Source organism: Stomoxys calcitrans, chromosome 5 (genome assembly GCF_963082655.1).
Source record: "Stomoxys calcitrans chromosome 5, idStoCalc2.1, whole genome shotgun sequence".
Lineage (NCBI taxonomy): Eukaryota > Metazoa > Arthropoda > Insecta > Diptera > Muscidae > Stomoxys > Stomoxys calcitrans.
The window spans coordinates 79,738,506-79,764,340 of NC_081556.1; the positions used below are offsets into that span (position 1 = coordinate 79,738,506).

The following is a 25,835-nucleotide window of genomic DNA, read 5'->3' on the forward strand; positions in this document are numbered from 1 at the left end:
ATTTGTGGCACGCATGCTGCCTATGCCTGGTAGAGTAGGATTATTTTGTCAGTGTAATTGACATAAAATTTAAGTTTTAAATCCATTTAAGCTTTGCCCAGCCCACGCGCTCCTTGCGTTCATGTCAAAATATTCCGCTACATCTTTTACCCTTCTTTCTATGGGCCTTTAAGTCATCCAGCATCCAACATCAGGCATCAGTTATCAACTGTCAGCCGACATTCATTGTTGTTGCTTTTAAGCCATACCATGGTGAAAAGGAAACCAGCCTGGTGCTTTTATGCCTTCGATTCTTGGAAGGCAAAGCAAATGAATGATAAACGTAATTATTCGCATGTTTTACCATTGTTATGCGGAGACAAGGATAAGAAGGCTTCCAGGCATGGACAAAGACAATGTTTTGCGCCTTGTATGCGGCGTATGTACTTTAGAATATATCCTTGAATTATTATAAAAGTTGATATTTTAAATTATGGGAAAAGCTGGAAAATATTTTTTTATGCATGTATGTATGATGGTGGAGCAGAACTGATGACTAAAACATGCTTTGATGACTTCTTAAAAGGCATAAGGGGGAGAGAGACAAATTGGAACATGAAATTTTTATAATGATTTTGACCACAGAACCGGGTTTTTATACCCTTTACCATGGGATGGGGGAATAGCTACTTCGTAATTTTGTATACAATACCTCGAAGTATTGCTTGAAAATATCAATGCTTATGGATTTAGATCGGTTGGGATCGTAAATGGACCAAATTGGTCGATGTATAGATATAGTCCCTAGATGGCGCAATTTTAAGGTTAGGTTTAAGTGGCAGTGTGCCATCAGACTTATTTAGACGTTTTCGTCCATTGTGATGCCACAGGAAAACAAATTTCTTCTATGACCTTTAACAAAAAATCTGTTCATTACCTGAGGTAGCTCCTCTACAAACCAATGTCTCGATTATATTTCTTGAGCCTATAGAGAGCCCAATAGTTGTCCTATTTCATTGCAATTTTCCATGATTTCTCCAAAGACTTGCCATAACTATATCAACTATGGTTCGTAACACGATAAAGCTCCAATATAAACCGATCTCTCGATTTGACTTTGTGACCAACTACAGGAAACATCTCAAATCCAAATTGTAAAAACTAATCATGGGAATTTTTTGTTTGAGAGTGAAGATAAATTCCGACAGAGACACAAACCACTTTGTTAACAGAGTGCGAGAGAGAGTAACAGAGGTATTAACAGAGATCCAATGAGAGGTTAGCAGAGCTCTGTAAATACTTAACAGAACCCAAAAAACAAGAGAAATTAATTAAATTTCTTATTTTTTATAAATGATTGCAAATATTTGTAAAAAGAAAAAAAAACAATACCAAAACTTGGAGTTTAATATTAATGCTTTGAATCAAAAACGCCAAAGGAAATATCTATTGCCGTAATACTGAGCAAAATGACAAATTTATAAAAAAAATATTCTAGACAGAATTATGACCAATGCTCCTGGAGGACATCGAAGAATTCTACAAGATACTACCATACATCGTTGGAATGGTTACAATGTGTGCTTTTCAAAACATGTCCTTATTCGAAAATCAAGCAGTTGGTTTTTTCAAATTCCTGTCTTTTTAAAAAAAAAATTCTGGACAGGATAATGGCCAATGCTCCTGGAGGACATCTAAAAATTCAACAAGGTACTACCATACATCGTTGGAAAGGTCACGATGTGTGCTTTCCAAAACATGTCCTTATTCAAAAATCAAGCTGTTGGTTTTTTCAAATTCCTGTCTTTTTTAAATTTCTCCAAAAAAAATCTGGACAGGACAGGTCGGTCACCAGAAATAGTAACTGCAGCCTTCGAAAGAATCGAAAGAGAACCAGTGAAAATAGGTCTGGCAGTAAATGGAGTTAAGACAGAATGGATGGTTTCAACTCTCAAAAATCATTGCTCAACCGAGCAGATAAAGAAAATGGAGAAAGTTGGGAACCACAACTTTGGGACAGTCAATAACTATATCTACCTTGGCACCGCCGTAACCGAAACGAATGACACCAGTTTTGAGATTAAGCGAAGAATAATACTGGCAAACAGATGCTACTTTGGACTAAGTAAGCAGTTTAGAAACAGACGAAGACTACACTTTACAGGACACTGATACTACCCGTGCTGTTATATGGTTCGGAGGCATGGGTACTTGTGAAAGCAGATGAGGCAGTGCTTGGAGTATTTCAGAGAAAGTTTCTTCGTAAAATATATGAACCAGTTTGCGTTGATGGAGAATATAGGCGACGTATGAACCACGAGCTGTATGACGACGATAGCATAGTTACACGCATCAAAATACAACGGCTGCGTTGGCTAGATCATGTTGTCAGAATGGATGAAGAAGCTCCAGCAAAGAAGTCTTTTGAAGACAAACACCAAAAGCCCGATGGAAAGATCAAGTTGTGGGAGACACCTCGAAACTTGGTGTCAGAGATTTTAGAATGAGCGAAGAAGATCGAGGTGCTTGGAACGCTGTTCTACGTTCGGCTAGTGGAACAAATGTTCTGTCATTGCCAATTAAAGTAAAGTAAGAAATTTAATATATATCTCTTGTTTTTTGGTTATGTTAAGTATTTACAGAGCTCTCCTAACCTCTCAATGGATCTCTGTTAATACTTCTGCTACTCTCTCTCTCGCACTCTGTTAATAAAACGGTTTGTGTCTCGTCTAGTTAAATTCGGAATTTGTATTCACGCACATATTTTTTGTTATGATCTCCTATTAAAATTTTTTAGTTTTTCGCTAAACGAGATAACGTTCAAAAAACTTGACAAATGCGATCCATGGCGGAGGCCAAACTTAGTATTGGTTCTTATAGAAAATACCCAAACAATACTTTCTTTCGATTAAATTAAATTTAAGCTTAAATTTCCATCTTGCCCAATGCATTGAATAGCATTCATTGACCAATTCAATGAATACACCTTTTCTTTCCATTTTAGTTTTCCTATGCCTATGGCCTTCTAGTACTGATAGAGTTTCTCCAACGACTCAACTTTCATTCTTTGAAAGCCAGAAAATAAACAAATCCTGTCATCAATGTCGACGTAATCCTAGAAAATTACAGATACGCCCATGTGTTTTCTCTTTTAGAATTCATTGACGACCTTAAATTGAATGCAACAACTTAATGTTTTAGCCACGCCAATAGACCTTAAAAAAGATTCCTGAACGAAAGCGGATTAAAAGGACTTCAACATTGATAGTTGATTAATGTATACTCATACATCGCCTTTATTTTTAATATCTCTCATGTGGGTGCAACGGACAACGTGTTATTAGGGTCCTAATAGTTGCTCTCAATTTCAAGAAACTAATTACTGTGATTATATTGAGAGAAGATAAAAAGGATTGTTGTCATATTACGAAGAACAAAATTAAGGCAAACAGGTGAAAGAGTGATAAGTTCAGCCGGGCTGAATTTTATACACTCTCCATCATACATCGCATTTGTCAAGTTCTTTGCCTGGTAACTCTCTATAGGTAAACAAAGGATATTGGATAAAAATTGTCTTTCTGTTGGAGCTTTGGTTTAGATGTTGGAGAAGTCATTATGCAAAATCGGATTAGAATTGCGACCTATAGGGGCTTAAGAAGTAAAATAGAGAGATCTGTTTATATGGAAGCTAAATCAGGTTATGGACAGTTTCAGATCATGTTTTGCATGTATGTTAAAGGTGATAGGAAAATTCGCTGTACAAAACCAGTAAGGAAAGGCAAAAGTCGGGCGGTGCCGACTTTATAATACCCAACACCTACCCTTTAAATACAAAAGGTGGGCTATATATAAGTCTGAACCAATTTTGATGGACCTCGGCGGATGTATTCAGATAGGTTATTAGTTTATGTAATAACTACGGTTGACAACTGATAACAAATTACCCAAAATCTGACGAACATATAAATGGGAGCTATATCCAAATCTGAACCGATTTTTATGAAATTAACCAGTAATATCGGGATTCATAAAAACCCGTTCTTGCTAAAAACCCTTCAAACCAAATTATGACCTGTAGTTTGTACACAAATGGACAGACAAACGGACATAGCTAAATCGAATCAGAAAGTGATTCTGAGTCGATCGGTATACTTATCAATGGGTCTATCTCTCTTCCTTTTGGGTGTTACAAACAAATGCACGAAGTTATAATATCCTGTACCACAGTAGTGGTGTAGGGTATAATTAGACTTTGCAGAGCATAGCAGAAATTATTGCGGAAAATCGGATAAGAATTATGCCATATAGGGTCTCAAGAGGTGCAATAAGGACTTCTTGAGAAGCTATATTAGGTTATGGACTGATTAAGATCATGTTTAGCACGTATTTTGAAGGATAGAAAAAAGTAGTAGAAGTCATTGTGCAAAATCTGATAAGAATTTCGGCCTATAGGGGCTTAAGAAGTCAAGATCCGAGATCGGCTTATATGGCAGCTATATCAGGTTATGAACCGATTTGGACCATACTTAGCACAGTTGTTGAAATTCATAACAAAACACCTCATTTAAAGCTTCAGCCAAATCGGTGAGAACTTTGACGTCTACAGTCTCAAAAAGTCAAGATTCCAGATTGGTTTATATGGGAGCTGTATTAAAATATGGACCGATATGTCCCATGTACAATTTCAATCGACCTATTCTAATATAAGGTATTTATTCAAAATTTCTAGCGGCTAGCTTTATTCCTTCAAATGTCTGCGTGCTTTGGACAGACGGACAGACGATCAAGAATATAATTATTACTTTGGTCTCAGATCAATATTTCGATATCTTACAAAGGGAATCACGAAATTAGTATGCCCCTATCCTATGGTAAAGGGTATAAAAGCGAAAAAATGTGAGAAAATTTCTTAAGTTCTCTTGACAAGTTCTATTTATAAGCAGAAACTACATGGGACCTATATCAGGTTATAGACAGTTTTGGACCGTACTTGGCACAGTTGTTGGAAGTCGTAACAGAACACAGCATCCAAAATTTCAGCCAAATCGGACAAAAATTGCGGCTTGTAAGGGCTCAAGAAGTCAAATCGGGATATCGGTTTATATGGGAGCTAAGGGTAAAGGTAAGGGTAAGGGTAAGGGTAAGGGTAAGGGTAAGGGTAAGGGTAAGGGTAAGGGTAAGGGTAAGGGTAAGGGTAAGGGTAAGGGTAAGGCTAAGGGTAAAGGTGAGTATAGGGTTCGGGTTAAAGTATGGTAAGGGCAAGTCACCAAGGAAGCCCAATTGGTAGCGTGCTCGGATTATCAGTAAGGGGTTATAATTTCGATTTCTGATCATGGCGAGAAAATGAAGGCGACATTTGTGATGTTAATCTATGGAAAAACGTTTCCTCTAAGAGGTGTCTCCCATTGGCATGTCGTTCGGACTTGTCTATACAACTGAGTTCCCTCATCAGTGAGCTTAAAATTTGAATTGAACACACTCATTGGTATGTGGGTTGTTTGTCCCCCTTTGCTTACTGGAATGGTCTTGAGTAAATTTGCATTTGCAACAACGCATTAAGTACAACCGTGCTGAACTTAATATAATCACCACGATGATTTCCCGAATTTCAGCAAAACCGATGAAAAGTGCTCCGCGTTTTAAACACATAACGTTTTTTTTTTTTTGGGAGGTCAGTCTATACATAGGCATATTCATATAAAATACGAACTAGACAATATTGTGCTAAAATATTGAGGAGCCCAAAACAATCCTCTGTTCCAATTTAACGATATTGCGTATTAATAATAAGTGCGCTATTTAGGTCCGAGGCTGTAAATAGAGATATCGGTCAACATGGCAGACCATGTTCGGAAAAGGTACCAAGTGATCGAATATAACTCACTGCTCCAAATGTCAGCGAAGTTGGACGATAAATGCGCTTCTTATGCGCTTTAGATTAAAAACCGGGAGATCGGTTTATATTGCAACTAAATACAATGTTTAATCTGGATCATTCGTGGAACAAATGGTCTGATATGTTAATAGTCATATGTCTATTGTTGACTCAAGGTTTTAAGTCAGAAGATCGGCTCGAGCTAGACCATATTCGACATGGATGCCATTGAGAGATCGGTTTCTATAAAGAGGTATCCAATAGGGACTTGACAACTTTTAATTTGAATTTGTGGCGCACTCTTACACTAATCACCGAACTTTTTCAATATTTTCATAATGGTAATATACACTAACAACGTCTGCAAATCATAAAAAATTACTACCGAAATTTGGAATCGGTGACTGCTTCTTTAAGAGCATTAATCATATACAGTGACAAAGCCCTTTTTTTGGCTTAATGGGATGGTCAATAAACAAAATATGCGTTATTGGTCGGATGAAAATCCACAGTGCTTCACGAATTAACACTTCATCCACAAAAAAAAATAACTGTTCGGTGATGTGGCGTCATTGAGCCTTACTTCTTCGTCGACAACGCAAATCGTCAAGTTACCGTGAATAGACAACGCTACCTCATCATGCTCACTGATTATCTTTGGCGGAAATGGAAGGAGGATATGGAACTGAAGAATATTGGTTTAAACAAGACGGTGCCACAAGCCACACAACACACGTTACAATCGATTTATTAAAGAGTAAGTGTGATGAGCGTGTTATCTCAAGAAATGACCCAATCTATTGGGCGACTCGTTCGTGCGATTTGACACCTATAGACTATTTTCTGTGAAGCTACGTCAAGTTGTTGGTCAATGACAACAACCCGACAACGACAACATGAGCTAACTTATAACGGGAAATAGAAAATGGAAACCTTTTCGTCTGAAAAGCGGTGGCCATATGAATGAATTTATTGACTGTACTTCAAGCCTGCAATTAAGTTTTTGAAATATCTCCCAAGGTTTGCGTTTTATTAAAACAAAAAGTTGTCAAATCCTTATTGGAAGCCCCGATATATGAATATGAATACATATTGTCTTACGTTATGAGATTTTACTTAACTACGAAAAAATCCTATTTCCCAAAAAAAAACTAAAACGTAACATAAGATGTACTTAAAGAGCTTTGATTTCGAACATTTTAGTATCCATCTCGACGCAAACGATATGTTTCAACATTTTGAATACCAACTGTTCTGGAGATTTAATGCTTAAATCACAATATTCCTCTCTTTTTCGTTTTAGTACCTTTTTCTTACATCGAACAACAAAATGGCTTCGACAACGGCATCAGTGGTTTTGCCCTTTAGAGTGCAATGTTTGCATATGGCATTGGACAACAGCGGCGACAACAGCAACAATTCCATTAGCAATTTGAAAACTGTGAATACTTTTGTTAAATTCCACAACAATGAGACCGCCAATGCAGAAAACAGCATTGCAACAAAATGAGGCAAATCGCTTGCAACAGCAACAACAGCATCAACAACAACAGCAATCTGTGCATCTCATACCACAAAAGCATTTACAACAGCAAAAACAACAATTGCAATTACCATTGCACGCACTAGCAAATGACACCACAACAACAGAGACAAACGCCGAGCACCTCAACGGGGACAGTAGCCTAATAACCACGGTGACATCGGCAGCATCGAACATAGACAACACAGTTGGACATAAATCAAAATTGGAGCAACGCGAATTACTTGTAGAGAATCATCTGAACAACGCCTGCTTTGCCCAAGTGCACCATCAGCAACATCAGCCGCCGCTTAATCAGCTTCAGCCTCACCAGCCACCTCCAGCTTCAGAGCTATTGCAGCATCAGCAACAATTCCATGCAAAAGCCACAGCACCCGCGTTGACCGCAACCGTATTCTACAACGACTCTTATCAGCAGCAACAACAACAACAGCCCATAGCATATCGCCCGCCCAGACCCACAACTCTGGTGCATCGCTTAAGCAACATAGATAACAATTGTTCAGGTGTAAAATTAGTTGATCTCATTAGCACCTCGCCGCCCCACCACGAGGATTCGGCATCCTTATTCAGACACTCCAGTGCAGCCGATGTGCTGCTGCACAACCAGCAAACCAACCATCTCAGCAAACCCACTTTGGTATCCCTTCACGGCCAGGAACAACGAGAGCAACATCGCTATTCCTACGTCAGCCAGTATTCGCGTTCCTCATCCAGTGACGACAGCAGTAGCCTAAGTCTAAGCACTGCGTGTGGCAGTCTACCCGGAGGAATAGGAGTGCCCTCCGGCACCAACAGTAGCCTTGCCGGTGCCCGAAATAGCTGCAGCCTCTTTAGCTCGTACAACAACACTTTCGATGATGCCGCGGAAAATTTCATCATAAATTTTCCAGCAGACACGACACCTGGCCAAACTCAAGCCACAGCACAGTCTTCGACAACTAGCAACGAAATAGTGCCACCACCACCACCAGCGCCACCCCACAGCAGCAGTGAGTTGTACAACTATTGCCTGCCACTATCCGAAACCGAGCCCTTGCTTACGAATATCGAGGCGACGGTTAAAGACAAACAGCGTTCCATATATTTGCATAAGAATAGTGCGTCGCTAATCTTTACCAAAAAGGATTTGACAGCACACAGGGTAGGAGGTGCGGCCGCAACCACGCCCACTTCGACATATCAGCAACATCTGCAATTGCAAACGAAGACCAACAATAATGGAAATGCTTCACTAGCATCGTTGCCAAACTCAGCATCCAACACTCATAGTGTCAGAGGCGCACGCCAAGCACCTTCCCTAGGACAACATTCCACTTTGCGTTCCTTCTCCGAGGAGAATCACAAACGAAAGCCCACAAAGCATTTACCCGCCACATATCATCAGCAGCATCGACGCAGTTTACAGCTTAATTACAACAATAATCTGGTGACAACATCCACTTGCGGTCTCCTGGCCAATAATAACCACCACCACAACCATTGCTGCAGCAACTCAAATAATCCAATTCGAGGCAACCCTGACTTTCAGAGCAATTCGGCTGTGCTGCACAAAACGCATAACAGCAATCAAAATTATCCAAAGCCACAACAACAGCAACAGCAACACACAACAAATCAGCAGTCGAAACTTCAGCATAGGCAACAGCCATCGCCAACACCAAATTCTGTTGGCACTCAAAACAACACCAGCAGTGCTTTGGCCAACAACACGGCTGCTGCTACACGCAAACAGTACGCGTACTCTTGGTACGCTCCGGTCTACAGTGCACTTGAGGAGGAACTAGAACACGATTCTAGGGTAAGTAAACATTTTGAAACTTTAACAACGGTGATGTCGCAAATGAATTTGTGAATGTATGTGTGAGATACTGTTTTTTTTTACCCACTCTCATGGGAGAGGCTATATGCATTTTGTTATTCCGTTTGCAACTTATCGATTTCCGGTCCTACAAAGTTTCCAAGACAAATTTAAAATGTTTCTTTGTCTGTCCGTTCATCTGTACGTCCAGACTTTGGTTCTTAAACGGACCAAATTGTAATGTTTTTCTGTATACCTATGACAGGTAGATAGAGCGATTTTGCAGTGCATATAAGACGTACCCATTAACCGATTTCGCTTAAATTTGGTACTTTGCGTAAAACAACCCCCTTCAATATCCGTGCAGAATATGTTTCAGATGCGACTATATTTGATTTTAAATACCTGCCAAGTGAACTGATCTCTTGCTTTAAAATGTGTTTTTATTTCCCGATATTCACGAAATTAAGTAGTTTTGCTTCCGTTTTAGTTTAGATCGGAGTATATTTAGATGTAACTGTTAATGAACTAAGCCGCCGACAAACGTACTGAGTTCACAAATCATGGCGAAATATAAAATGATGGGTATCCAAAGTTCGACATGTGTATTTTTATACCCTCCATCATAGGTTGGTCGGTTGGTATTGTAAATGGGCCATATCGGTCCATGTTTTGATATAGCTGCCATATAAACCGATCTTGGGTCTTGACTTCTTGAGCCTGTAGAGGGCGCAATTCTTATCCGATTGGAATGAAATTTTGCACAACCTGTTTTTTTATGATATCCAACAACTGTGCCAAGAATGGTTCAAATCGGTTCATAACCTGATATAGCTGCCATATAAACCGATCTTGGGTCTTGACTTCTTGAGCCTCTAGAGGGCGCAATTCTTATCCGATTTGAATGATTTTTTGCACGAAGTATTTTGTTATGATATCCAACAACTGCGCCCAATAAGGTATAAATCGGTCTATAACCTAATATAGCTGCCATATAAACCGATCTGGGATCTTGACTTCTTGAGCCTCTAGAGGTCGCAATTATTATCCGATTTGCCTGAAATTTTGTACGACTGATCCTCTCATGACCATCAACATACGTGTTTATTATGGTCTGAATCGGTCTATAGTCTGATACAGCTCCCATATAAATCCATCTCTCTATTTTGCTTCTTAAGCCCCCAAAGGGCGCAATTCTTATTCGAATGGGCTGACATTTTACACTGGTCTCCAACATATAATTTAATTGTGGTCCAAACCGGACCATATCTTGATATCGTTCTAACACCAGAGCAAATCTTTTCTTATATCCTTTAGCGAGGTCTTTAAAGGGAACAAGTTCGGCCGGGCCGAATCTTATATACCCTCCACCATGGATCGCATTTGTCGAGTTCTTTCCCGGTATCTCTTTTTAGACAAACAAAGGATAAAAAAAAGAACTGTGCTTATTGAATTGAATGTTGGAGACCGTAGAAGCCTATGTGTAAAATTTCAGCCAAATCGAATACGAATTTTGGCTTTTAAGGGCTCAGAAGTCAAGACCCGAGCGGTTAACCCGAAGCCTTTCGGGTCAACGAGTTAAGGGCGTGGGCAACGGACACGCATTTAACACTTCGAAACAGCGAAACAGTCGGTAAGACGAAGAAAATCCTGTGGGGAGATCCAGATTGTGAGACGACTAGGCTATTACTGAAAGGAAGTAAGCAGGTGGACAGTATTACTTTCTGTAAACATGCGACTACGTGCTCACTTATACAAAATCGGTGCGGCAAGCATAGCATAGTAGTGCAGGTGGAGAAAAATATGAGACGTTGGAGCATTTCCTATGTCATTGCCCGGCTTTCGCGGCTAACGGACTACGGTACTTAGGTGGGGATGCAATACCAGACATGAACCAACTTAGGGGAGTTATTTGGAAAACAATTGGAGATTTTGAAAGTAGCACGGAATTCCTGACTTAGATTTTTTAGGTGTATGTACATTGTCCATTGGGTCATGGGCGGTTTAATACGAGTATGTTCTTTTCAACTTAACCTAACCTCAGCTAATCTTACCAAGAGTGAACCAAACTCGGCTCGGATTGAGTGGTCTAATAGAATACTGTTCATTATTCAAGACTGTTAAACAGAATATTGGTCTATAGACAGCTATCAGTAAATATAGTACGATTGATGGATATGAAAGGGTATAATGTAACCCTGATACCAAATTCAAATCGGAAGATCCGTCTACATCGCAGCTATATCCAAATATAAACCAATTGGACCCATGTTGAACACGGATGTCGTAGAGCTTAGCACAATTCACTGTGGCAAATTTCAGAGAAATCGCATAAAAAATTAGCCTTTTATGGTCTAAAATCTTAAATCGGGAAATGGGTATATGTGGTAGCTATCTTATATATAAAAATCAATTTGTGTATTTTGTAGGTTTGTTTGTTTGTTTGTATGTTTGTGTGTTCCTTATAGACTCAGAAACGGCTGAACCAATTTTCTTGAAATTTTCACTGATGGTGCATAATGACCCCGTGGTGAAAATAGGGTGCTACATTTTTTGATATGTAAAGGGGGGGGGGCGGTCCCTCCCCTTTATCCTAATTTTCAGAAACGCCAGATCTCGGAGATGGGTGGTGCGATTTAAGCGAAATTTTGTGTGCTCTCATATAGTGCCCTAAAAATAAAAATGTTGTACCCAAATTTCGGATGGGGTACCTAGGGGGGCTGTCCCACCCTAAAGCCTTCCAAACATATATGTAGACCAATCACGACAATATGGGATTCAAATGAAAGTTATTTAGGATAAGAAAACGCATCTGATATCGAATTGTCGGACCAAGTGTTAGGGGGACCCCAACCCCCAAATCACCCCTAAATCGGACATATTTACCGACCATGGCAATATGGGACTCATATGAAAGGTATTTACGAGTAGAATACGAATCTAATATCCAAATGTGGGACCACGTTTCTGGGGGTCCACCCATTCCCCAAAACACCCCCCAAACAGGACTTATTTACTGACCATGGGAATATGGGGCTTAAATAAAAGGTATTTGAGTGTAGAATTCGAATCTGATATCCAAATATGGGACCAAGTGTTTGGGAGGCCGCCTCTCCCCAAAAACATCCCCCAAAGAGGACAAATTTACGACCATAGCAATATGGGACTCAAATGAAAGGTCTTTGGAAGTATAGCACGAATCTAATATCAATATTCGGGAAAAGTGTCTATGGGGCCACTCCACCCCTACAACACCACCCAAATAGTAAGTATTTTCTGACTATTGCAATATGAGGCTCAAATAAGAGGGTTTTTAGAGTAGAACACGAATCCGATATATATTTTCAAGGCCAACTCACAGAGTGGCCGCCCATACCTCAAAACACCCCCCAAGCCGGTCATGTTTGCCGACTATGGAAATATGGGGCTCGAACTAAAGGTATTTGCTAGTGGTCCAAGCATCTGATATCAACATTAAGGCCCAACTGCCTAGCGGACGTCCCACCACCATAACAACCCCCAAATAGTACGTATTAGCTCACCACGACAATTTGGGTCTTAAAGAGAGTGGAACTAAATATTCATAGTTTTTAGGGCCAATACCCCAAACCGGACATATATGCTGACTTTTGCAATAAGGAGTTAAAATGAGATTAGAAAACAAATTTGATATCCAATTTTGAGGGCAATGGCAATATGGGGTTCAAATAAATGATATTTGGTTGCCCAAAAAGTAATTGCGGATTTTTGAAAAGAAAGTAAATGCATTTTTAATAAAACTTAGAATGAACTTTAATCAAATATACTTTTTTTACACTTTTTTTCTAAAGCAAGCTAAAAGTAACAGCTGATAACTGACAGAAGAAAGAATGCAATTACAGAGTCACAAGCTGTGAAAAAATTTGTCAACGCCGACTATAGAAAAACCGCAATTACTTTTTGGGGCAACCCAATATATAGATATATGAGAATAAAGCACGTTGATGATATATTTTCCGGGCTTGGGGATTTTTCAAACCCTAAAACATCCCAAAATCGGGCATATTTACCGACCATGTCAATTTGGAGCTTAAATAAGAGGTGTTGGGGGGTAGAGCAAATATTCATACCCACTTTCGGGACCAATTTTCTGGGGGTCTACCCCTTTCCCAAAATACCCCACAAACAGCAATTTTTTGCTCATCATCGAAATATGGGGAGTAGAATACGAATTTGATATGCAAATGTAGGACCATGTATTTGGGGCACCACCCCTTCGCCAAAACACCCCTTAATGGGTAAAAATTTTTCGACCATGCCAATATGTGGCTGAAATGAAAGGTATTTGAGATTAGAAAACGAATTTGATAATCAATTTGATAAATGGTATTTGAAAGAAGAGCACGATGCTGATATTTTTTCAGGGCCAAGTGTCTGGTGGACCACCTCACCCCCGAAAACACCCTTAAATCAGAGGACCAAAAATATACGTACATACTTTATAGGGTCGGAAATGGATATTTCCCCCATCCTTTAGTGGTGGGTATAACAAGTAAAATCGCGTTTAATACGACTGGGCAGAGTCTTATACATTTTTTACTACCGATTGAATTTTACAAGCTCTTTGAATAACCTTTTCACTTACATAGAAACTGTATTAAGTTATGACCTTATATCGACCGTATTTATCATGACTGCGAAGTCATAAAAAACACCACATTAAAAACTTTTGCCAAATCGGATAAAAATTGCGTCCTCTTGAACCTGAAGAAGCAAAATCGGGCGAACATTTCATATGAAAGTTTTATCAAGTTATGGACCGATTTCTACCATACTTGCTGGATGCCATTATATGTTCAAATTCGATTAAAATTGAGCCTTTAAGAGGCTCAAGTAGTATAATCGGGAGTTTGGTGTATATCGGAGGTATATTTAAACATGAACCGATTAAAGTATTTCTGCAAAATTTCGAGCGTCTAGCTTTGCTCGTTCAAAAAATAGCGTGCTTTCGACCGACGGACGGACCGACCGACGGACGGACCGACCGACGGACGGACCGACCGACGGATGGACCGACAGACGGAAGGCGGACAGACATGGCTATATCGACCTAAAATGTCATGACGATCTAAAATATATAGATGTTATGGCGTCCTAGACTAATATTTCGAAGTATTACAAACGGAGTGAAGAAGTTAGTATACCCCCATTCTATGGTGGAGGTTATCAAAATAACCCTCCCTTAAAATTCGAATTTTGTCTAACAACAATACCATTTTTATGTTGTCGAAGTAATGCAATTGACTTATTTCTCTCTTTGTAGGATTCCTCTCCAATCCACAATCTGGCCACCGCAAAGAAGCAAAACATTCATCAATATCATCATCATCATCGTACTCTTGATCTCAATTCATCTTTGTCAGCGGCTGCCAGCGATACAGAACGTGAGGCCTTGTTAGAAACCCGCAACAACATCAACATTCAGGCCCATTTCGGGGGCTCAGTGGTCAATCCACTTAAGAGAGACGCTATTACCAAACAGCTTACCTCCTCCAAATTAGCACTACAGCACTCACGAAACTCATCGGCCAAAGGAAGTCTACAGACAGTCAAAGGATTCGGTCTAAACGGTAGCAGTGGTGGCAGTGGCGGCGGCGGCGGTGGAGATATTGCAGCCGTTGAAAGTTTTAACAGTTATGACTTGGAGGGCCCTCATGCGGGCTCCTTGGCACTTGCAGGGGGCCCTCAGCCTAGACATAGACGATTCGGTAACTTTCTCAAGTCTTTGATGGGTCTGCGACCTTCAGCCACACAGAAAAATGCTGGCGACCCTTTACCACCGCCCAACGGAGCCGGACTGGGCGAGACGGAAAGAGGAAACGTTTCACATATACCCTCCTCCCCAGAGATCACAATAACTCGCACACCCTCGGAACAAAATATGGTTGTTATGCGCGATCCCAGCGGGCGCCAACCCCTCGACTACAATGTGGTCTATAGCAGCCGGGAAAAGTTGGCCAATGGCCGTGGCGATCAGAGGCCCATACAAAGCGGAGGCAGTACCTCTTCGTTGAATGTGATGCAACAGAAATTGTGGAACATCATGCGACGAGAGGGTAGTGCAATAAGCCTGCATCAGGAGAAATCCCAATCTATTGTGCACTACACGGGCTTGAGGAAATGTGAGACGGTTATAGCCTTAACGCGGCAAAATAGTTCGCCTTGTTCACCGACCCTGTTGGCAGGAGCGGGTTGTGCTGGCGACGGCTCAGCTGGCATGGCCGGCTATTCGCAGCAGCACAACGGCAGTGGCGTCTTCAGTGCCAATGGCGTTGAACAAATACGTCCATTAAATCGACTGAGGAATAGTGTTTCCAGCATGAACAACACTTGCTCAAGATGTTCCAGTCTTCTCTCACTGGCCGCCTCCACTTCTAGGTATTCGCTGAACAGTGCTATGGCAAATCCACATCCGCATCATCAGCACCAGCACCAGCAGTATCACCAGCCGATTGCGACAATGTCGACGACTCACTTTTCACAATACCAACGCAATCCTAGTAACGTAAGCAGTAGTAATCTAAGTAGTACCTATGGCCACAGTCGAGATGGTTCCATTGAGGCCGGTGGCCTCCAGTTTGCTGTGCAATGCAACAATCGAGCCATGTCGTTTTCCAACACCTCGGGAGCCGCGGCGTCTTCGCATCGCATCTCCAATGGCTCAGTTGGCAGTAGAACACCATCGATAACCTCACCCACCACCACCATAACCGCATCCGCAATAAAGTCCATGCCGCCGCCACCCACCGAAAACTCATTGGCACCACCACCACCACCTCCACCAATTACTTCGCACGCGTCACTACTTGTACCCCTGGCAACCAGAGAAGATGCCAGCTTTCCCATGGAGAAGACATTGCCGACTCCCCTCACGGCCATTTCACCACACTTTAGAATGCAAACAATGAAAGAGGAAACGACAAACGTTGCCAACATCAATGGTCACAATGATACTCCGCCTGCTGGCGGTGTGATTGATGTTGTGGCCAACAACAGGACTTCCACCACAAACGTAACACCATCGGCTTCTAACAATGCAGTGCTGGCCATCGCAGCAGCACCGTCATCATCGTCACCCACAAAGGAATCCATAACGCCAACAATATTGCAATGCCCCACTCTGGGCCGCATTCCTGACTCCACCACCACGACCACCTCATCTCGTCCCTTCGAGTTGTTCACCTGTAAGCTTTGTCTCATCGATGTCGAGGATGCCAGCAACTCAACGGTATTGCATCAATGCGGCTGTCAATTCTGTACCGAGGTAAGTTTGTGATGCCCTTGTTTCCATTTTCTCAACGGAATTCCATTCGACTTTAATGATATTGGCGAAGCAAAGCAAGAATAGAGAGTGTTTTGCTCCAAAGTATTCATGTACACGGGCTCTGTGTTCCTTCCTATGGACACGGAACACACAAATCTTTGGCTGCACAGCAAACAGCAAAGTTTAACGTTAAGGTGACCATTCGTGTTTTCCTTTTTTTTTCTTCTTTATTCGATTTCTGCTTCTATTTCTCTCAGTGCATTGCATCCGTTCTGAAAATTCAATTCCACATAACTGGGTAGTTGCGAGTGCGGATGTTCTCATGGATACGGGGGAGGGGCAGGAAGAAATTCTGTTTATTTAGTTTTCGTTGAATGGATTTATTTGAAAACACGACTCAAATTGAATTTATGGTAAACTTGCCGGTTTTGCTTACACAAAAGGATAGCAGATGTCGATGGTTGCTTTTGTCGGTTTCATAAAGAGCAAGGTAAATCAATTGCTAGGCAATCACCATGAAAATATGTACGTGGAGATCCATTTTAAATGCTTACCAACAAACATGAACACAAAGTCCCCAAAGAAGCGGAGCTGGTATGGATTTTAGTGAATTTGGTTTTGGAGTTCTGAAAAAGATAATCAAGTAAGGGGTTTGATGAAATAAAAACTCAAAGGCATTGCAAGCGTCGATGTCATAAACGCAGTAGGAGCTCTGGGTGAATACTTAGCCATTCTCACGCTAGTGGGTTTCGTAGATTTCTCATCGAAGGGCAGCAGATGCTTTGCAGTGGAAGATTAGATTTTGTTTGTTTAAAATTTCAGCGTAAATTTCAATGTGTGCTGTCCGATACAAGTTTAATCTTACTGATAAGGGGCCTCCTTTTTATTGCCGAGTTCTAACGGCTCGCAATGGCTTCACACACTTCCAAAACACTTTTTCATTAGCCATCGGGAATCTGAAGCGCTCATTTGGTATTTTAAATAAGCACCGGACATTTGGAGAATTTTTGACTAGTACTATCGATCGTTTAATTTGAGTGCTACATTATACCGTTGGACACACATGTCAGTTACTCAGTTACGGGCTTTATGTGAGTATGAGTGGCCCGCAAGCACTTGGGCCCAAATTTGGATATCAGTTTCTAATCCTAAAGATATTTTATTTAAATCCAATATCGTCCCAATCATCCTACTTCCGTTTTGTAAGGCCTCATACACTTGGCCCCAAGTTTGGATATCAAATTCATACTCTACTGCCGAAGACCTTTCGTTTGATAATCCATGTCGTCATTATTTTGCCAGTTTGGGACAGATAAATCGGTTGAATCATGTTTAGGTCTTTGATATCAAAATTTCGGGGAAAATGAATAATATGTTAGGCTTAAGGGCATGTGACTAACAATCTCGGTTGCTAGTCACCTTAGGTCCTTTATGTTCGCCCTAGAAGAAGTTAGAAGAGTGAAAGCGAAGGAAGGAGAATCACAGATCAGAGATACACCATATCACGGTTCAAGACAGATTAAACGACAGATAAATGAAACTATCGCACAAGACAAAAAAAAAGTAAAAGGGAGAAACTCTTACTTATGGGAGCGTCGTCCATTCAACCAGGTTAAGTCTCTACAGAAATTCAGAATGACAAGAGGACTAAGTATCTGGAGGTAATCCAAGCGCATAGAGAGGTGTTCACCAATTACTGTATTACGGGGCAGTAACACAAAAGATGATCGACCTTCTTCAACTACTCCTTGTCACCGTTGCACTGAACTGCCAGGACTTCTATCGGCACTCCGAGGTCATTCTTCCTCAGCCCCCCAAGAAAAGTGTCTTCCTGTTTCCAAAAAAAACTCGGTCACATGCCCTTTGAAAACACACAGCACCAATCAACGCTTTTTTCGCGCTGTCACCGTAGAAAACGTACAACCTACAAAGAAACCCAGAGTAGCTGCAATCGTAGTCGCGGACAATTAGCAGCTTCCAGTGGAGAGTCTCAGTGAGAGGTCGGGCGGCAATGTCTCTTGCTTAAATACTAAGTGCCTGTGGAACTCGATATAACTAGGCGAGCTATTGGCGCGTTAAAATAATCAATCTCCACGACGTTGCCGCAACGATCGGTCCTATGTGTGCAACCTTGGTCAACTATGCAAGCTTGACGAGGATCGCTACCTAAACATACAAATATGTGGTTACATCAAAAACAACAACAGCAAGCTTGCACAGGGCTCCACAGCGATTCATTCGTGGCCGGATCTCCGGCCACCTCGTTCCCCGCCACTCCTTGGTGGCCCATGACCCATCAATGCTTGACAGCCTTCTGAACCGCCTGACTGTCCATGTATATCTTGACTGTGCGATCGGACAACCGCTCCCGCAAGAAAATAGAATCCATTGCCTTCAGGATAACTAAGAGCGACGCTACACCCATCCACAAACCTATGATTTCAAGGAATTTAAAGATTACTCCAGCCCCAGTGCCCCTATTCAATTCAGATTAATGCGTGTATACAGAAGGTCCTGTAAAAAGCGGTGTACCCGCAGCGAGAGATCCGTCTTTGGGGAAAACGACACATAATTGCAGAATCAAAAAAAAATTATTAGTAAACAAATAAAATCGCGTTAAGTTCGGCCGGGCAGAATCTTCTATTGGAGAACAACTACGAGCCACATATAAGTGCACACGATAGACATGAAGCGAATGGCACGCTCACACAATCGTTGTTGACGCTTACGGCTCTTAACGACCAAAACATAAAATGCTTCTTTAAAATTTCTTGAGCTATTATAAGTGTTTTGCTGATGACCACCATGCACTCTGCTAAAAATTTATACAAAATAAATTTAGATGAAGGGCATAACTTTATGCTACATACCAAACTTCTGTCAAACCAGCAAATATTAAAGCTTCTAGGAACCGAAAAAGGATGATCGAGGTACCGTTTCACATGGAAGCTATGTCAGGTCATACTGATTTGGACCGTATTAGGCACAGTTGTTGGAAGTCATTGCAGAACACCGCATGCAAAATTTCAGCCAAATGGAACAAAAATTGCGGACTGAAGAAGTCAAATCGGGAAATCGGTATATATTGGAGCTATATCAGGTTATAGACCGATTTAAACCAGCCGCATACAAAATTGCGGCTTGTAAGGGCTTAAGAAGTCAAATCGGAAGCTATATCAAGTTATAGACCGATTTGGACCGTAATTGACACAGTTGTTGAAAGTCGAAACAGATCCCTGCAGGCAAAATTTCAGCCAAATTGGAAAAATTGCTGTTTATATGGGAGCTACATCAGGTTCGGACTGAACTTGACACAGTTGTTGGAAGCCATAACAAAACACTATATTAAGAAGTCAGCCGGAACCTATATGGTTCCGCCATCGACCTACGTCAATATTTAGAATCTGTGCAAAATTCAAGCGGTTATCTTTACAACTTCGTCTGCAATCGTGATTTCGACAGACGGACGGACGGACATTGCTAGATCGACCCAGAACGTTGAGACGATCAAGAATATATATACTTTATGGGGTCTTAGACGAATATTTCGCGGTGTTACGGTCCTATGGTGGTGCGTATAAAAATGGAAGACAGACAGCACGTACGTCACTGATAAAAGCAACTCTCATCCAAAAATAAAAAAGCAAATGTAAAAAAACAACGGAATATATCTATGCCGCTCAACAACACTGATGTCTCATTCCTCTGCTTGCTTCGGCTTCATATGACACTCATCAGAGTGTTGCTCAAGTGCAAACAAAACGCAATATCCGTCGACCGAATCTCTCACTCTATTATACATGTGCGTGTGTTTCTAGCTAACTTTGTATTTATGTGTCATGCGCAACAGACATTTGCTTTGGCCAAAGTGGCTATTGAGTGCGAATTTTTGGGTCTCATGGAGTTCTCTGATCTATGTACCCTCTACCATTGACCGCATTTGACTCATTCTTTATGTGATATTTCAAATATATAGGAGATAGTTCTACAGATACGGATAGACCATACTTGTCATTACTATAGGAAGTCAAAAAAATTGGGAGCTATATCTAAATCTGAACCGATTTTAATGAAGCCTTGCAGGTATATTAAGATTAAATCTGAACCGATTTTACCAAAATCAATAGCGTTCGTCCTTGAGACAAAAAAGTGACATGTTAAAAATTTCGTGACGATTGGATAACAAATACGACCTGTACCTTGATTACAAGAATACATGGACTCAGGGACGGAACGACGGACATGACTAAATCTAATCAGAAAGAGTCTATCGTTGTACTTATCAATGGATCTAGTTCTTGTCCTTCTTAGCGTTGCAAACAAATGTATGCGCATTTGTCGCCAAAAATGCAACATTTTTTCTACATCCTCTTCAGCAAATTTTAAACCCTGTGTTTGTTGTGAAGATTCAACATTTGCAATTTGTTTAAATCGATTTACAAAATATGATTATAATATGATCTTGAAAAGTAGTACGAAAAACACAACACATAGAAACTAAAGTGGAAAACCAACCAAAAATTCTGCAAGAGTTTATTGAAAACCCTTTATGACCACAAGTCAACGTCAAAGAGAAAGTTCCGGCGCCCAGCATAAACAAAATGAAAGTATATTTATTCATTTTCTGGCTACGTCGGTCCCTACCATATAAACCGATCTCCCGATTAGTCATCCACGGTGTAGGGTCTTTACCTGATTTGGTAGAAATTTCATATGTAAAGATACACGCGTCCTTCTTACTTTACTTTAATTGGCTATGACTAAATATTTGTTCCACTAGCCGAACGTAGAATGGCATTCCAAGCGCCTCGATCTTCTGCGCTCATTCTAAAATCTCTGACACCAAGTTTCGAGGTGTCTCCCACAAATTGATCTTTCAATCGGGCTTCCCGGTTTGCGTACACTATCGTGTTTGCCTTCAAAAGACATCTTTACTGGAGCTTCTTCATCCATTCTGACAACATGACCTAGCCAACGCAGCCGTTGTATTTTGAAACGTGTAACTACGCTATCGTCGTAATACAGCTCGTACAACTCGTGGTCCATACGTCGCCTATATTCTGCATTAACGCAAACTGGTCCATATATTTTACGAAGAACCTTTCTCTCAAATACTCCAAGCACTGCTTCATCTGCTTTCACAAGTACCCATGCTTCAGAACCATATAACAACACGGGTTGTATCAGTGTCTTGTATAGTGTAATCTTCGTCTGTCGTGACGTGGCCTTGTTTCTAATCTGCTTACTTAGTCCAAAGAAACATCTTTTTGCCAGTATTATTCTTCGCTTAATCTCAAAACTGGTGTTATTCACTGACTCTCTTTCGATCGATTATTTCAAAGGCTGCAGTTACTCCTTCCGGTGACCGACCTATGATATCGATGTCGTCGGCATAAGCTAGTAGCATTTGTTCTCTTGTGTTTCGTGTGCCATATCCAGCACATCTGCATTTCGTATAATCTTCTTCAGTAGGATATTAAAGAGATCACACGATAGGCTGTCTCCTTGTCTGAAACCTCGTCTGAAACCTGGTTCGGAGAGATTCTTTCCTATTCTTACTGAGGAACTCGTATCAGCAAGTTTCATCCTGCAGAGTCTTATTAATTTTGCAGGGATACCAAACTCAGAAATGGCTTGAAATACCTTTGAACGTAATGGAGTATCGAAGGCAGCTTTGTAGTCAACAAAAAGATGATTGGTGTTGATTTGTCCTTCTCGGGTCTTTTCCAGGATTTGGCGCAGTGTAAATATCTGCTCCTGGGTGGATTTACCAGGTCTAAAGCCGCATTTATAGGGCCCAATTATCTCATTGACTTTAGGTTTTAATCTTTCACACAACACGCTCGAGAGTATCTTGTATGCGATGGGGAGGAGACTTATTCCTCTGTAGTTGGCACATCCCGTCTTGTCTCCTTTCTTGTGTACGGGACATAGTATGCTGAGGTTCCAATCATCGGGTATGCGTTCTTCTAGCCAGATTGCGCAGATAAGCTGATACATACGCCTTATCAGCGTGTCGACTCCGGTCTTAAATAGTTCAGCGGGTAACCCGTCGACTCCTGCTGCCTTGTTGTTCTTTAGTCAGGTCACTGCTACTTGGACGTCATTCTGACTAGGAGGTAAACATTCTATACAATCATCAGGGATTGGTGTCCTTCAACTAAGTTAATTTGTGTAAATTTGTACCGGAATCCATGGTGGTGGGTTGCCAAGATTCGATTGTTTCATGTTTTTACTTTTTATATACAATTTGACTTCATTGGATGCCTTGGGAAGAAATTTGAAAATCTATTGGTTCTTTAAATTTGAATACTTCAAAAATGTTTTCTGAAAATCTTCAAGCGATTAGCTGTATTTACCTACTCGTACATGTCGCATGTGTGCTGAATTCCCACCTGTTTCTCCCTAAGGGTTCTGGTTTAAGGAATTTTTTTTTTCGGATTTTTGGAAACACGATTTGGTTTATTTAGCACTTAACGCTGTCAAACCATACAAACAAGTACTCTGAGAGACTTCTTAGTCCCTTGAATTTGTTTGTACACATTTTTGTCCATTTAAAGTGCTATCTGACAGCCTGTTTACTGCTGTGATTTCAACTAAGCAATTCTCCAACAAAACCAAAAATGTCATGCGTCACTCAGTCAATGAGTCTTTTGCTCCAACGGCCACATATGAGGCACAGCTGCATAAGCAGATGATGTGGACCCATACCTACGTTGGTATGACAGATGTACATCGAGGTTGTTTTGTATCACAAATCCTGTGATATGAACACTGAACGTGTCTAGTTTACTAAAATAACAACCAACAATCATGATTTTTGTTAGTTGTCAGCATTTTGTGTCATTGCTGGCATTTTAGTGAATTTTATGTTCCACTTCCTTTTTTGGGATATCTGCAAAGGAGATATTGTTGCTGGATATGGATGGATGAATGTAAGGGATTGCTTGCCTCTGACATGTTTTCCACATGCATCGTCCATTTCCGCTGATGGAAATATTGAAGCCTACGTAGTCGTAGGTCTCCTTGTGAAGGATTTATTTGCAAAGCTCTTTGAAATTGACATATCTTTGCAAATAGTCACACATACACACACAAACTGTCTCTTCCAACAGCATGAAAAGCCATATTAATTGTTAGTTCCACATTGACGGACTGATGTGCATGAGTGACGTGTGCCTGTCTTTGTGTGTTTATTAAATGCTAGAAGTACGTACTCTCAAATTCTAAAGGAATAAAAAAAAACTGTGATCCTTTATGGAAAAATTGAACCTGCAGAACATCTCCCAAATTGCAACAAATACCTTTTCAAATCTTTTTATGGACTTACCTCTCCTTTGCCGTATACCCATTTGCATTTAAAATATTGCCTACTATATTAAGATTTACAGAATTGGGAAGGAAGTGAAATATATATATTTAGTAAATTGGCCCCATCCCATCATCTTTTTGTGAAAGATTTTGGTATGCATTAAAATGCCTCACAGCTGAGCGGTTCACTCTTGCCTTTGGGAATTTTTTTGTTCTCAAGAAACGGAACAATAAACTTATTTTGAAGAAAAATTTAAAAATTTAACTTGAAAATGTGATTTAAAAAGAGGAAAATTACATCCATATATTTAAAGAAAAAATATTTTCTATAACAACGAAATAACTGCTAAACAGTTTGCCTGTAGAGAAATTTTTTTAGGAAAAGTTCTACTAAAGTAAGGAAACGAATTGCATGAACATTTTTTCTACAATTTTGTCTTGACGCCCGCAGTATCGGTAGTGACTGCATGATCATATAGAATGGTCCCTTAACCTCACAGATGGAATATTTCCAGCGTTACTACAGAAAGAGGCAGACCATCCGGCGCCTCGTCTGGCCAAAATTTTCACAGCGTGCTAGGACTTTCATATACTCCAAAAGCCTGGCAGGAGGCAAGGGTTGTGTTTATACCCAAGCCCGCCAAAGCAAGTTATGCGACACCAAAGGCCTACAGACCCATAAGCCTTACGTCCTTTCTACTCAAAACCATGGGACGTATTGTGGACACCATGATAAAGAGTAGGACATCCAGCGAACTGCTCAAATACAGACAGCATGCCTATGTCATGGGAAGGTCGGTGGAGACTGCCCTGCACGAGGTTGTGCATAAAATAGAAGAATCCTTCGATGCCAAAACGTACACACTGGCGGTATGCATTAACATCGAGGGGGCTTTTAACAATGTGCGGAGCGACACACTGATTCAATCCTTAGACCAGTACCGAGTGGACCCGGTCCTTAGAGACTGGATAAACCATATGCTAAGGAACAAGTGGATAAATTGTGTATCCCATGGCATAAATATAAGGGAGAAAGTGGCACAGGGCACGCCACGGGGGAACACTTTATCGCCACTCCATAAATGACCTATTACGGATGCTGACTGAGGAGGGATTGAACCCGTCTGATACGCCGACGATGTAAAAATACTTCTACGAGGTAAGGATCCGAACGAGCTATGCAGAAGGGCCGAAAGGATCTTGCATATGGCATATGACTGGGCTAGACCCAGAGGTCTCAATGTTAACCCAGAGAAACAGAAATATGCCTGTTCACGAGGAAGACGAAGGTGGGCCGATTTAACGCAACACATTTCCTCAATAAGACGATTGCGATATCTGACAAGGTGTGATCTTGAACAGGCAACTGAATTGGAAGTGTCACATTCAGAAGCGTACTGAGAAGGCTCACAGGAGAGTGATTAGACCAATACTTACTGACGCCTCAGTAGTTTGGTGGACTGCTATGGAGAAAAAGTCTAACATAAGGACCATACAACAGGTTCGGAGAAAATATTGTCTTGGCATAGGCGAAGCGATGAGGATCACGCTCTTTGGGGTACTGAAGACTATTCTAGATATCCGACCCATTGACATACAGATTAAGTGTGAGGCAGCCACTGCGGCTTTTAGACTTATGGCGATGGGAGAATGGTTTGAGGATGGGAGCAGCTCATACCATCGCGGTATAATCGAGTCGACGATAGGAAACCTGGAAGGAAGGGAAGAGGTTTCCGATCGAATACCTGACATGAACCTTGCAGTCGAGTGCGAGGCCCTGCTGCCATCGGCACTGTCTTGGATTGACGGAACCCTAGTATTGCCATCTGGAAGATCATGTTACACGGATGGATCAAAGATAGAGGACAGAGTGGGTCTGGGGGTTTACATTGAGAACCCAGGGACTGAGATCTGTTTTAGACTGCCTGACCATAATACGGTCCTGCAGGCGCAGATCCGGGCGATCACGGAATGCGTGAAGTGGTGTGGTGCTAACGTGCGAACGTCGAGTGTGAGCCTCTTT

At 41.1% G+C, this 25,835-nt stretch overlaps 1 protein-coding gene across 1 annotated transcript in view; it reads left to right on the forward strand.

Moving 5' to 3' along the window:
* Nucleotides 1–25,835, forward strand: part of LOC106080685 (uncharacterized) — a 563,977-nt gene that overhangs the window by 395,466 nt on the left and 142,676 nt on the right. Inside the window, exons 4-5 of the mRNA XM_059370172.1 lie at nt 7,158–9,198; nt 14,501–16,501. Of these exons, the coding sequence (XP_059226155.1) occupies nt 7,324–9,198; nt 14,501–16,501 (3,876 nt within the window). The 5' untranslated portion in view covers nt 7,158–7,323. The remainder of the gene's footprint in view (nt 1–7,157; nt 9,199–14,500; nt 16,502–25,835) is intronic.